We start from the raw sequence: 13,322 nt of genomic DNA on the forward strand, positions 1-13,322 counted from the left end.
CGCGGGTGAGTGGCATGTGGTGTGTAAACTCTTGGCACGCGACGGCCGCATTGTGCAGAAGGCACTATACCACGAACCACCATGACCGCCATCCAAGCCGTCTACGTACGCGGGCACGAAGAACGTCCCGATCCCAAGCCTCACGTCGTCTACCGCATCGAAATTCAAGCCCATGTCCGCTCATGGCAGATGTGGAGACGATACTCCGAGTTCGTGGAATTACACACCGAACTCACAAAGTCCACAGGCTCTTCACCCCCAGCACCTCTACCACCTAAAAACGCCCTCGCCATCCTTCGTGGACCCTTCAGAGATAGTAGTGGCATGATTGAGGAGCGCCGGGCTGGCCTCGAGACATACTTGCGCGCCATCATCAGCGCGAAGGATGACAAATGGCGAGAATGCTATGCCTTCCGCGACTTCCTTGGCGTGCCAGTCGGCCGCCTAGGCACCATAGCTGAAGGGAGCACCTCCAAACAGTTCTCTTCTTCCTCCTGGCTCGACGAGCACCTCGAGTTGCAGGCCAAGATTCGCGACATCCGCGCAGACATAAACAAGCGGGATGCGCTCTCTGACCGGGGAGACGTCAGTGCATCGCATACTGCGAATGTTCAGGCGAAGAAGAAGCTCGCGGAAGCCCTTTCTCGGGTGCGTACGCTCACGCAGGGCCTGCAGGAACTTGGCATGGCAGCTATGGCGCAGGGAGAGCTGCAACGCCGTACAGACATGGTCGCACGCTTGCAGGACGACTGCGAGAAGCTGGGAAAGATGGTCACTGTCACTCGACAGGCCTCTCGTCCTACGCCAGCCCCTTCCTCTCGGGGCTTTACGAATATTACTGTCGCTCCCGAATCGGATCGCGCTGCGCTGCTAAGCAATAGCAAACCAGTCACGCGAGTGTTTGGTGCTAAGAAACCTCAAGAAACGGAGATGACGAGACCGCTTGACGATCAGGGTCTTGTTCAGTTGCAGAACACTCAAATGGAGCAGCAAGATGGTCAACTTGCTACGCTCACGCACATACTGCAACGGCAGAGGCACCTTGGGGAAGCAATAGGTGCCGAGCTTGCCGTGCACAACGAGTTGCTGGATGAACTCAATAACGACATTGATCGTGTCGGGGGTAAACTCATCAGCACAAAGAAGCAGCTTAACCGCCTGGGATGAGATCTGGACGATTTTCCAGTTGAGTTGGGATGTACGAAGTGCTACGAATATACCAATAGTTGACATCTAGAACATATTGAATTAATGTAGAGGATAGCGCTCCATGTGAATATAATATACGTCTAGCTAGTCTTAGTCCTTCTTCTCCAAAAACTTCCCAACACCCTGAAATAACTTGGTTAGCCACATGTTACAACAGCGTGGAGTCACCTTACCTCAAAACATGCGATCATGATCCCACAAGCAGGGGCAATCTTGGCTGTACGAGGGAGAATACCAGCAAACAAGGCAGCGACGCCTTCAGTACGAACGATGTGCGCACACAGTGGTATCGTAGCTGTAGTCCGTGATGACATGGTTCCAGTCATGAGGAGCGCTTGTCGTCTAGTTTTTAGAACGTCGAAAGGTGAAGTTATTAATGACGCAGTTGTGCCACTGATAGCACCGCATGCAAAGGCAACGTAGGCGCCCTTTTTCCCTCGGCTCTCAAAAAATCTTTTCCAAGCTTCGTAGCCCGCCCAATATATGCCACTGAAAGGTACATCACGCCACAAGGTAGCGCCGAGACCACGCCAAAGGAAGCCTATGCCTTGTTTCTGTACGATTACACGGACGGATGCGATAACAGATGGAAGTGTATGTGGTTTGTTGGGGGATATTGGAGTTGATTGCAAATTGGTTCGTATGAGTTCTAGCGGTGAGAGTAGGGAAGTAAGGGAAGCGCGAGCGGTAATACCAGCTACCAGAGGGACGAATGTTGGGGAGGGAATCAGGGGAGGGAGTACGTTCCGTAGGAGATGATCGTAAGTGAGCATGTATATCGATGATGAGGGGACGCCGATGAGTCTATCACACGATGAGGGCTGTGACGAAGAAATGAATCAAGTTAGCTTACAATGTCATGCCAGCACCTTTCCATAATCCCCTCATACCTTCTGCTCGCCATACATGGCGGACAGCATCCAAAAACCCATTCACGCGCTCGGTGCGGTATACGCCATGATCGAAAATGCAGACGACCTCTTCTGCGGCTAGCGGGCGTGCATATGAAGACATGTTGCGAACGCAAGGTATATGCGCTGGCTGACAGCATTTATTAAGTGGTGGTCGTGAAAAGAGAGGCACCTTAGGTTGAGTCTGAAGACGGGTCTTCACGACGTCAAAAGGAGTCACTGGAAGTAATGAATATTAATGAATTGAGAAATGATTAGAGCATACTTGTAAGTGTGGTCATCGTTGACCCCGTCGCTGCAGCTAGGAGTTTAGCATGGAATGGATCCATTCTCCTCGTCGACGGAGAAGGAGGGAACGGAATAATTTAGGCGTGACCGCGGCCTGGCTGACGGCCCCCGGCGGTGTGATTATCAGATAAAGTTAGTCAGCACGGCACGGAACCCGGCAATTACCGGCGTCAACCGAAATTAATTTTGCGGATTTACTTTGGATTAAACACCACACAGTACTGTCCACAACAACCGGAAGTTCAAGCATTCACTGAACACTCGATCTTTTGATCAAAAATCATTTCTTTACACCTGACTTTGATAGTCTTACTCAAAAGCAACAGGATTGCAGTCTTACTCACTTCTCCACAATCATGGCTACTCTCCCTGCATCTTTCCAGCATGCTAACAAGGCTGCTCTATCCGCTGCTCTTGCTGAGAACCCGGAATCTATCGGCGGCGCAGACGTAGAACCTGGTGAAATTCAAGAGGTTGATATGCAAGCTCAGGCAGACGACATTCGTACCGTCTTTAGTCACCCCACCAATTTCAATGTCAAGGTACGCAACCGAATTTGACTTACAACTCCAAAATCTTTATTTCTCTCCCATATAGCATCCTCTATACTCACCCTGGACCCTGTGGTTCGATTCCCCTGCTACTAAAGGCCGCAACCTCCCACAAACCCCCGTTTCTTCCTTCCCTCAAACTCCCGTTCCTCAGACCCCTGGTGTTGCTGCTGCACAGGGATGGATGGAGGATATCAAAAGAGTCGTCACTTTCGATAGCGTCGAAGAGTTCTGGGGGCAAGTCCTTCTATCCTATCTCAAAGACTGAAAGCTCACGATGTCATAGGCTCTACAATCATATTGTACCTCCCTCACAGCTTCCCCAAAAAGCAAATTACTACCTCTTCAAGGCACGTCTTTTACACGATCGTATCCATTAAAACTAATGGCGCTTTCAGGAGGGCATCATACCTGCATGGGAAGATGAAGCAAACAAGCTCGGTGGCAAGTGGAGTATACAGCTGCCCAAAGAGAAGAATCGCAGTCAGGTTGATAAAATGTGGCTTTACACCGTGCGTCTCCTCCTCATCTCTCGATTTTCCTATTCTGATTACTCCATGAAGATGCTCGCCGCTATTGGCGAAACCTTCGATCCCCAACTTACAAGCGGAGAGGCATCTGAGCCCAATTCTCAATCGCTTATCACCGGTGTGATCGTATCTACCCGACCGCAGTTCTACCGGTTATCGATTTGGACGCGACTTGCGCCTGCTGCAGAAGAGGACAAGTTGCGTGAACGCATCGAGACAGTTGGACGACACTTCAAGATAAATGTACTAGGCTATCCTGAGACCCAAAAACTGGCTGGCCCTCTCGCGACTGAGGTCGAGTTCCTTTCCCACAAGGATTCTGAGAAGAAGGGCAAGACAGCAAAGAAGCTTGTCATTTGAGTGGGTGTATAAGTTACTATTATATCGATTGAGCAGAGTTATAGATAGATGAGTGCTGCTGGATACGCCTGATTTATTCGTATGGTCTCGAACGAATATTCTCATTTCAAGCTCATGCTGCTGCTGCTGCGATGCACAATGATACTCAAAATCACACCCTTGTGCCGTCCTTGAAAACATGACGTCTGGTACCTGGAGCTTGCTTGGCCTGAAGCTTGAAGCTGTGCACTGCTGTGCAACTGCGGGTATTGCGGATATTGTCACGGCGTTGCGCGTGACATGGTTGATGTGACTGCGCATTGGAGCCCCTGTATAAAGACCCTCTGACAACCCACTCCAAACAACAATCAAAATATCTTCTCTCTGACTACTCATTTTAACAACCTCAAACTAGTATCCTACGCGATGTCAGTTTCAAGCTTTTTATCATCGTTTGCCGACAAGGCCCAAAGTGCTATCAATCAATCGCCCCTCGCTGGTCATATCCCCGGTACCAGCGCCACCGGCCAACCTACTGCTAATCAGGCAGCAGCTCAGGGCGGCAATCGCTCAGTGGCATTGGAGGCATTTCAGCATCAAATACGGTCACTCGGGCAACAATATACCAGTACCACGCCAGTGCAAAGAATTATCACATCCGAAAAGGGTGTTGCAATCGATTGTGATTCCTTCGCGAGAGATGCGAAGGTGCAAAGCAAGGAATTGTACACATGGGGTCAGTCGCAGCCAGAGGATCTCAAGGACGGTAAGTCACCTCTTCCACGATTATGCAATTGGGGCTGATGGGTGGTTTGGCATGTAGTGACGGACAGGTTGGCCTACTTGAACTTTGTTCAGGGATCCCTTGCATCATCGGTGGCGATCAAGCTCGATAACGCACGAGCACCGTTTAAAGCTCTTCGCGATGCTGAGGCTGTCCTTGCTCCAAAGCGCATCTTCCGTGCCGGACTGCGCACCCAGATTGCTCGTATCGAGCATAACCAGGAGAAGGGCATGGAGCGGAGGCTTCCTGATCTCAGATCGCAACTTGCCAAGGCCGAACAAGTTGACGAGCCACTCGAAAAGGAACTTGAGATATTGAAGCGAAAGGCTGTCCGTGAAAGCGAAACGCAGAAGTGGGATGCTATACGCGAGGTAAACCACTTCGTGCTTCTATGATGAAAGTTATTCTGACACAATCATTTGCAGTTTGGGGAAAAACTAGTCCTGTTGTCGCAGGCTTCCAAGCCCATCATTGCCGTGCTACCACCAATCCCCCCTTCGCATTCGAACCCTTATACTGGAGCTCAGGAAACAGGCGCTGCTCGTGCTGCTCTTCAGCGTGCGCTGGATGATTATAAGCCGGGGAGCACATTCCTCCCCGCACAATCCGGCGCAAATCTTTCACGGTCTGACACCCAGTCGTTTGGGGAGAGTCATGCTTCTGAACTGAGCCACCTCGTATCTAATCCTGAAGCGCACGCTGGTCATCCAGGTGTGCCCATCACACCTCCACCTCAAGCGGATTTCCATGCGACGGACGCAGAAAAGGCTAGAGAGGCATCGCACTCTCCTCCTATTGACCCGAGTACACTCAATCTATCTCCTTCACCAATCCCGGAAGATCAAGCTCCAATCAGTTGTCCCACTGCTAGGATTGCGGACAAGGGTTCGCTTTCCCCTGTCTTAATTCCAGTTGCTGCACCCACAGTGGCTGAAACTGGTGTTCCCTTGTCTGCGGGTTCATCTGGTCCAGGCCCTGCTAGTGGCTCTCTTCGCGACATACACCGTGCCTCAGATGCTGCGGGACCGCGAAGTGGCGGTCTCCCGGGCAACTCGCCGTTTGATGATCTATATGGACAGCCGCACGAGACTGCAGCAGAAGAGAAGAGCCGCCTTGAACGCGAGCGGGTACTCGCTGCGGGGACATCTGCAGCACCCGCTGAAAACGAGTCTGCCGAGGATGAGAAGAAGAGACTTGAGCGGGAAGAGAGGGAACGTGTTCTTGCTAGCCAGGACGGCGAGAACGCACCCGGTGATGTCAAAGATGGTGACGAGCTCCCTCCGTACAAGCCCATTGAATAAGTAGGTTCTGATATCCTTGATTGTCTATTTCTCGATTGCTTTACTTCTCGTATGCATCTTGTATAACTCGTGTACACTGCTGTACTGATACCCAAAATTAAGTCATTTATTGCGATGATCAGTGAAAATGGATATCATCATTGGAAGCCGTAACCTTAACCCTAATAACCCCAGACAAAAGATATACGCACGGTCCCTCAAATCGTTACTCCAACATTCCTTGAACATGGACACCACGGAACTCGAAACATACCAAGTTCAGCTCTCTCAGGTCGAGCTCGCGCTGCAATCAGATCCTGACAATTCCGAACTCCTTTCCCTCCGCTCAGAATTACAAGAACTCATCTCTCTCACCCAACAGTCGCTTGCCCAAGCTGCTTCCTCATCGCGCGCAGATTCTGTCCGTAAAACAGCAAACTCAACACCTTCACACACCTGGACTGCAGGAAGCGACTGTCTCGCCAAATACTCGGGCGATGGCAGTTGGTATCCTGCACGCATTACCAGTGTCGGTGGCTCAGCAGAGAACCCAGTATACAGCATCATGTTTAAAGGCTACAACACGACGGAATTGATAAAAGGGGCAGAAATCAAGGCACTGCCAGCAAATCACCAGGAGAGAGTATCAGCGCCGAGCAAAAGGAAACTAACGAAAGCTGAGGACGAGGAGAGGGATCGGAAGAAGAAGCGCAATGAGAAGAAACTCGAGGTCAAGGCTGCAAAAGCCAAGGAGCAACTTGCGAAACAAGCGACGTGGCAGAAGTTTGCTAAGAAGTCTGAGAAGAAGGGCGTCCATATTGCCGGTGTGGCAGGGACCAGCATCTTCAAGACGCCCGACAACCCATTAGGTCGTGGTGCGTATCGTTCTAGTTGGTTTGAAACCTTACTTTTTTTATTTCTGATAATGGTCTTGTAGTTGGCGTTACTGGCAGCGGAAAAGGAATGACGGAAGTCGCGATTCGAGGCAAGCATAAATTTGCGCCAAACGACGAACCTAATGCGTAGATGGGCGCAGTTGGAGTGCTCTCCTCCATATGTATGTATGTAAGTATGTATTGTCGTCATCGCCTCGGAAGCGAGGGGTGTGATGATTCGTACCATGCTAATTCTGCGTCAACAGGTCGAACTTGACGTCGTCTTATCAAACTATACTAGATGCCCGTTGATGATTCTGTGTTTCCCGTCAATAGCAGGTTTCGCAGACAAAGACTGGTGTCAATGACGCTTGCAAATTTGATACCGATAATCGATATGTGATGCGTTTCTCCTCTTCTACTTGTCATCAGGATCTCATCACCGCTTTTCTTCTTTCTCGCCTATTTATCAGAGACCTTCGTTGTTATCGGCGCTTGCGAAGCCGATGTCCGTCGGTGTAATCGTACGTTTGTTATGCGTTATTTCGTGGAGAATACGTTTAGACTCACAACTGTGATGCGTGAACGGGACCTTGACGGTGGATATGCAGAATGCTTGCATATGGCGACAGCATGATGCGATAGGCAAGAAGGATCTAGAAGGGGATGACTGTCAATGGTGTATCTCCTGTCCATTTTGCTGTTACTTACTGATGAGTGGTTCGTATGAATGCCGTTGTTCATCGTCACGTTCAAATCGGAGTGCGTATTGCAAACAGCAATTGATGGGCCATTAATATTTTAATTCTTACTGCACAAAGAAGTTGCAGTGATCTGTGGAGATTGCGTTTTGATTTGAAAGATCAGGGTGAGCGTGCTTCTTTGCCGCCTTTCGCTTTAAATTGAACCATGTTTGCTTCTCGTGATTGTGCGTGACACGTCGGTGGCATGTACCTGACCACCTGCATCGAAGGTACCAGTATAGTATTTTGCAGAGGCTGGCAGCACGAATTGATCTCGCCGATATCACTAGTAGACTTCCAATCCGTCATTTTATTCGGTTGGGTCTGGTCCCGCTCGCGCACCATCGACTCAGTGGTGGTCCTGCATGACAAGCGAGGATCGAATTCCTCTGCATGTGGTTCTGTTGTCAGGGGATCTCTCAGCTGGAAAGGATAGAAAGGCCGGTTGAGAGATAAGCGGACACTAGCTCCTCGATTAATGGTCACGGCGCTGGTTTTGGGAGTTCTCAAAGCACTGGTTGACGCATTTGCCGTTTTTAGAAATGTTGAGACCGAACTTGTCTACGACGTAAAAGCGGGTGCCCCGCTGGCAGCTCGAAGGTGGATGAAATCTGGTCCGAGTCTGTCGATATGAAGGTTGCTGTCAGACTCTACTTCCACGGAAATAAGTTTTTGGAGAGAAGGCCGCTCGGTGAACAACTGTGCAGTACTATCTTTGCCCTGCCGCCGTGCTCATTGTGGAGGCACGTTGGTGTTTTTGACTATCTGGTGGTGATATGTTCGCCGTGACAAAGGTCAGTCGTCCAATACCGGGTTTATCTGGAATCTGATCTTCAGATCACAATACCACCGCTTCTCGATCACTTGTCGTTCCCTTTCTCCGACGGGCTGGTTGTGTCCAGAGCTTTGACCAGGAGTGGCGTTGCCCGGCGACCCGGTTGGTGATTGATTGGTGTCTAGCGAGTCCTCGGAGAGGAGAGTTAGGCATTTTGGGAGACTAGATTCTGAGTAATGATGATGCTCCTCGAGGGGGGTCCTTCTGACGATTAATTGTTGACGGGGGTACGTGCATTCGGAAGTAGGAAGGGAAGGGAAGACCAGGGAAGGGTGAGTTCTGTACATTCTTGTGCCTGGCTTCGGATGATTGGCATATACGTGTAAGGATGGACCCTAGCCTGCCGACAAGCCAGCAACTAGTTTGCTCGACGCTGGCATATATCTGGACCGCAGCTCGTACGAACTTATGCAACCTGAACAGCCCTTGCCAATGTCAGCTGCCAAGCAAATGCACCGAGGAACGCCACACGCTACATGTCCCATATTTGGAAATGGCCCTCAATATCTCGGCTTGTCTTCGGCGGCCTTTTTTAGAAATTGGCAATTGGATTGCGATTTTGGGAAGACGCCTCATGCAGCAGATGTATTGTCAATATTTAATGTGTTTTCTCGATATTCGGAACTGGGAACACCTCCTGGACCCTTGCCCCTGCCCCATCAAGATGACGAAGCCGCGTCACAGCACAAACCGGTAGATTATGAAAAGGGTAAAATGTGGATAAAGTGTGAAAATAGACGAGAATATCACCACATTTTCTGTCAGACTCTCTTGTCTGGTAATTTGCCAAATATTACAGACTTTGCTATCATTATAGCGACATTTTCCCCTAGAATATACCCAAAATTCACAGATATTTCTCCAGTACAATTGATATATATGCTGCTGCTGCTATATTCAAAATATTGTTTGATAGCACGCTATAGCTTGTGCACGCTCGTCCCAACTGCAGCTCAGTAATATATCATTGACCGCATGGACATTCTGAGTATGTACTACATAGCAGAGTACAACTAACACCCGCCAGGCCAGTACTGTGCTCCGCAAGTTCCGGCTCGAGAGCTTGCCAGTGTGATGATCGAGACGGCGAGTACCTAAGCTGGAGAAAAAACAAAAATGGGGGTATCAGCTTTCAGAAATCATTACTCGTATAGACATCTCACTGGAAGTATCAAGCTGGGTGTAAAGTGGATAGCCCTACTGAAATAAGGTGAATATATGCGCATATTGTCAACCACATAACATACCCAATCAATTTGCAAGATCAATTCCGGTTAACGAGACTCGATGCGAGAGCATGGCGGCAGCTGTGTGTGGATGATTGATGGATAGTCAGATGAATAACTCATCGAGAAATGTTGACAACGTACATGAGCTATGGCTGTCTCACACATGATAACACGTCGAACCTCGGATGTCTATAAGTTCCTTGAGCTGCGCAGGACATTGTAATATAACATCAGCCCCGAAATTGGGCAACTAAAAAATCACGTACATTGACCACAAAGTCGTCAAGTTGTCGTATCTGTGACTTGTGAGGGTGATTAGCATGATAAACAAGAGCTTCCCAACATATGTAAGCATCACCAGAACTGTGTGAGCATTAAGGATCCTGGTGCGTGGTCATGGTCGAGAGTCAAGAGCGCTGGGGCCAACCAGAACAAAATCACAACTAAGTACGAGTTCACGTGGGACTTAGACGATTTTCGCAAACTGGGTGCGACATCATGACGTACGCACGCGCGTTGACTTGTCATACATATTGCCTGTTGAGAAACAATGCAGTAACTTGAGAAAGTCGTACAATACATGAAGAGATAATCTGGATCCAGGAAAATGTGAGAATATTTGGAGGAAATCTGAGATTGTGCGATGTTATCCGAAAGTAATAATTTGCGAGTTTGTGCTGTGCGTCAGATAAATTAAAATGCAAGTTGGCAGCTCTTCCAAAGGTACGTGCAACTATTTGACGTTTCAGGGTAGCTCAAACTCCAACATCTGGACGTCATTAATTAGGCAGACTTTGGAGCGGCATCTGGGCCCATTGATCTGGGGTGTCCAGCCTGTGCACTAGGGCTCCTTGTGCTCACTAGAGGCGCGTACTAGTCGTTCGTGAGCACGAGTACAATTCGTTTGTGTTCATGAGGCGTAACCGCCGGCGTCGGAGAGCACCTATTAATGTCATCCCCTTGCGCTATTTAGTTCATCGTAACAGTCGCTCAGATTTCCTCGACGAGTGAAGCGACCAGTTGCCCGCAAAGTACATCCAAGGGTCTCTATTTAATCGACCTCAACCAGAGAAAAACAGCCACAAACTGCTGAATCATAAGTAGACAATGCGGTTAAGGAAATACAAGAGATATCAATGCGACGCAAGGATCGGGAGAATTTTATGAATGGAAGCCAGACCGGAAAGATTGCATCCAGAAGTAATCTGTTACTCTGCGGGGAGCTGACGTTGGTCAACACCGCTCAACGATAGCCCGGTTCCTAAAAATACGCGATCACCATCTCTGGTACCACTACTAGTAGCACCGATATTTGCGGACTCAGATGAGTAGCTGCTAATTGTTTGGTCGATGACATCGACTGAATGTCGCCTCATAGGAAAGTCTGCTCCGTGCGCCGCCATTACTTCAGCGGAGAGATCCAGAAACTGTGGCACGAGTCGTCATAAGTATTCCGCCGAAAAAAAAAAAATTGAATCGAGGGAATGACTTACGACCTGCTCCTCTTCCAGCGTATTTTCGTGAAGGCGACGGTTCGTGTTCTGCATGTGCACCAGCAAGGTTCTGATGCTGCGAGAGCTCAGACCACGATAGGTAGAAACGCGCTCGAGCGAGAGCGGGGCGGTATTGACGAGACGCAGTTGCTCGTGCAAATACAGCACATAGTGCTCAAGACACTCCAGATAGTGTCGCTTTTTTTCGTGTGATGAAATAGTATCTCTGGAAATTATCGGTCAGTGTCCGGAATTCACTGAAAAAAGGCGACTTACGGATCGGTCGGAATAAAACCTATTTCTTCGGCGACAGCACGTTGCCGGGCCTTGCGTTGACTTTCTGTCTTGCTCGTGTTAGGAGCAGCGGAGACAGGAGGGTCAGCGCTGTGTTCGCTGCTCTGAGACTGCTCGCGTTGAGGCAAGGACGTTGCGGATATTGGAACAGAGGTCGTTGAAAGATCTGTCAGGAGTTCTGAGGGGGTTGGGAAAAGAAGCTGGGGCGCGTTTGCATAATAATCGAGGATATTTGGATTACTGGTGTTGGCGGATTGGGGGACTGAAGGGGGGTAGGGGATCTGATGATCATAGTACGGTTGTTCCACGTAAGGTGGGGTAGGTTGACGAGAGGCGTTTGGGACGTGAGGTGGGCCGTAGGGGACAGGGACGGGTACTGGTGCATGTAAATGGACCTGAGCCTGTGGGTCTGGGTAGTCGTATGAAATAGATGGATATGAATAATTCAAGGGGATTGAAGGATCTTCAGGTATGGCATAGACGTCTATGGATTGTCGTCTTTGGATAGGGTTGTTGTAGTCATGCAATGTATTAGGGTCAGTGAACTGTTGAGGATACTGAGAATCAAAGTCGGTGGGATACATGTTTGGTGTGTATTTTGAATTTGTGTTCAGGTATTAATACAGATGAATAAATTGAGGATATAATTGATTAGATTTAAATTGGGTGCCGAGGTGAACTGGATCGGGGAAGGGAAATGAATGTACAGCGATGAACGCCTGGTTGAATGCTATCATAGAGGTGACGTTTATAGACCCCCGCAGATCATTACATAACTCACATAGGTCGTAGCCTAATGTCGAGGGTTTGAATGGAGATGCTCGGCTCACCCGCAACAAATCGAACTAGTCAAAGCTTATAAAATTTAAAGGTCCGAGGGGCGTAACTCGCGGACTTGAATTGGACTATCTGAGTTTTCGCGGTACTCTCCAAACGTTTATACAATGAAATGTAAAGCTCAAGCGTAAGGACCTTAGTTTCATACCAACGACGCTTTGCAGGTTGAGTCCACCTCATCTCCACGCTTATATGCGCCGCGGGCCCGGATCGTGGCGTTCCAGAAGCCTCACATGCAGTACATCACTCGCCGCAAAAACTGCGGTGGAAATTCATTTCCATATTTGACTCGAGTATCAAAGTGAACAAGATCGCCGATCTTAATTTATACCAGTTGGGTTCAGCACACTTACTACTCCTCGTCCACACCTTGGTCTCTCGATCCCCGTCGTCCCGATCCGAACCAATCAATATATAATAACCTATACCATGTTCAATCTCAACATCCCTCCATGTACCCTCTCTACCCCCAGTCTCCTTTCGATTCACCACCCCCATATCACTACCCGTATGCATTCCCGCAGCAGAAAGAAGACTCCTCATTCATAAAGTCCAGATTATCAGAGAGCCCCGTTTCTGCATACCACTCTTCTGATACCTCGTCCGTCGAGCACCCATCCCGTGACAATTCACATAGAGCAGCTTCTCGCTTCACAATCGCACACCCATACGCACGCCTTTACGCAAAAAAGGATGGTTCCAAGCGACGAAAAATATGGAACCATGTCCTCGAGAAGCAACTCTTCTCTCCTCAGGAGCTGTGCGTACACCTTTCTTCATTCAGTCCAACTATCTGACCATTTCAGGTCAACTATGGGCGCACCTCACAGACGTACCATCTACATTGCCTCTCTCGAGGCGCACATCGATCGGCTCCATAACCAACTACTCGGAATTGGCCTTTACCCCATCCCATTCGAGCGCCTCGAACCATACCGGGGTCTCAATTCAAAGACAGCAAAGGTAACTAAACAGTTTCTATTTGCGCTTCAAACCGCGCTCATTTTATTTCATGAAAGAGTATGGTAGCGGGCTTGCAGCATGATGCCACCCATACAAAACTCAAATTGCTAGAGCTAGAACGTTCGGTACATTCTCATCCACCCACCTCCCAAGCTATACCT

The 13,322-nt window shown here is 49.1% G+C and overlaps 7 protein-coding genes across 7 annotated transcripts; 5 read left to right on the forward strand and 2 right to left on the reverse strand.

The window, feature by feature from the left end:
• The first annotated feature begins 6 nt into the window (after nucleotides 1-6).
• On the forward strand, nucleotides 7-1,296 carry DEU56DRAFT_387827 (PX domain-containing protein). Its single transcript, XM_041345960.1, has 2 exons — nucleotides 7-1,185; nucleotides 1,238-1,296. The coding sequence occupies exon 1, from the start codon at nucleotides 82-84 to the stop codon at nucleotides 1,165-1,167; it is 1,086 nt and encodes a 361-aa protein (XP_041214600.1). The 5' UTR covers nucleotides 7-81; the 3' UTR covers nucleotides 1,168-1,185; nucleotides 1,238-1,296.
• A 3-nt stretch (nucleotides 1,297-1,299) lies between these two features.
• On the reverse strand, nucleotides 1,300-2,449 carry DEU56DRAFT_868434 (mitochondrial carrier domain-containing protein; the record flags this gene model as incomplete). The annotated part of the gene is made up of 4 exons (XM_041355484.1): nucleotides 1,300-1,332; nucleotides 1,383-2,013; nucleotides 2,063-2,339; nucleotides 2,386-2,449. The coding sequence occupies 4 exons, from the start codon at nucleotides 2,447-2,449 to the stop codon at nucleotides 1,300-1,302; spliced, it is 1,005 nt and encodes a 334-aa protein (XP_041214601.1).
• A 173-nt stretch (nucleotides 2,450-2,622) lies between these two features.
• DEU56DRAFT_976619 (cap binding protein) lies at nucleotides 2,623-4,019 on the forward strand. The gene is made up of 5 exons (XM_041359616.1): nucleotides 2,623-2,950; nucleotides 3,006-3,196; nucleotides 3,246-3,309; nucleotides 3,358-3,471; nucleotides 3,523-4,019. The coding sequence occupies exons 1-5, from the start codon at nucleotides 2,765-2,767 to the stop codon at nucleotides 3,847-3,849; spliced, it is 882 nt and encodes a 293-aa protein (XP_041214602.1). The 5' UTR covers nucleotides 2,623-2,764; the 3' UTR covers nucleotides 3,850-4,019.
• Nucleotides 4,020-4,078: 59 nt separating this feature from the next.
• Nucleotides 4,079-6,031, forward strand: DEU56DRAFT_771083 (Eisosome component PIL1-domain-containing protein). The gene is made up of 3 exons (XM_041351457.1): nucleotides 4,079-4,594; nucleotides 4,652-4,983; nucleotides 5,038-6,031. Exons 1-3 carry the CDS (start codon nucleotides 4,255-4,257, stop codon nucleotides 5,911-5,913), a joined length of 1,548 nt encoding a protein of 515 aa, XP_041214603.1. The 5' UTR covers nucleotides 4,079-4,254; the 3' UTR covers nucleotides 5,914-6,031.
• A 4-nt stretch (nucleotides 6,032-6,035) lies between these two features.
• Nucleotides 6,036-6,851, forward strand: DEU56DRAFT_771085 (uncharacterized protein). The gene has a single exon (XM_041351458.1). It carries the CDS (start codon nucleotides 6,041-6,043, stop codon nucleotides 6,827-6,829), a length of 789 nt encoding a protein of 262 aa, XP_041214604.1. The 5' UTR covers nucleotides 6,036-6,040; the 3' UTR covers nucleotides 6,830-6,851.
• A 3,931-nt stretch (nucleotides 6,852-10,782) lies between these two features.
• DEU56DRAFT_878272 (uncharacterized protein) lies at nucleotides 10,783-11,945 on the reverse strand (the record flags this gene model as incomplete). Its single annotated transcript, XM_041356042.1, has 3 exons — nucleotides 10,783-11,001; nucleotides 11,068-11,293; nucleotides 11,344-11,945. 3 exons carry the CDS (start codon nucleotides 11,943-11,945, stop codon nucleotides 10,783-10,785), a joined length of 1,047 nt encoding a protein of 348 aa, XP_041214605.1.
• Nucleotides 11,946-12,650: 705 nt separating this feature from the next.
• On the forward strand, nucleotides 12,651-13,289 carry DEU56DRAFT_725474 (uncharacterized protein; the record flags this gene model as incomplete). The annotated part of the gene is made up of 3 exons (XM_041347865.1): nucleotides 12,651-12,958; nucleotides 13,005-13,161; nucleotides 13,218-13,289. Coding segments are annotated over 3 exons (537 nt in total), but the record flags the coding sequence as incomplete, so codon positions are not given.
• Between the last annotated feature and the right edge of the window lie 33 nt (nucleotides 13,290-13,322).

Source organism: Suillus clintonianus, assembly GCF_016758775.1.
Source record: "Suillus clintonianus strain FC179 chromosome Unknown DEU56scaffold_4, whole genome shotgun sequence".
Classification (NCBI taxonomy): Eukaryota; Fungi; Basidiomycota; class Agaricomycetes; order Boletales; family Suillaceae; genus Suillus; species Suillus clintonianus.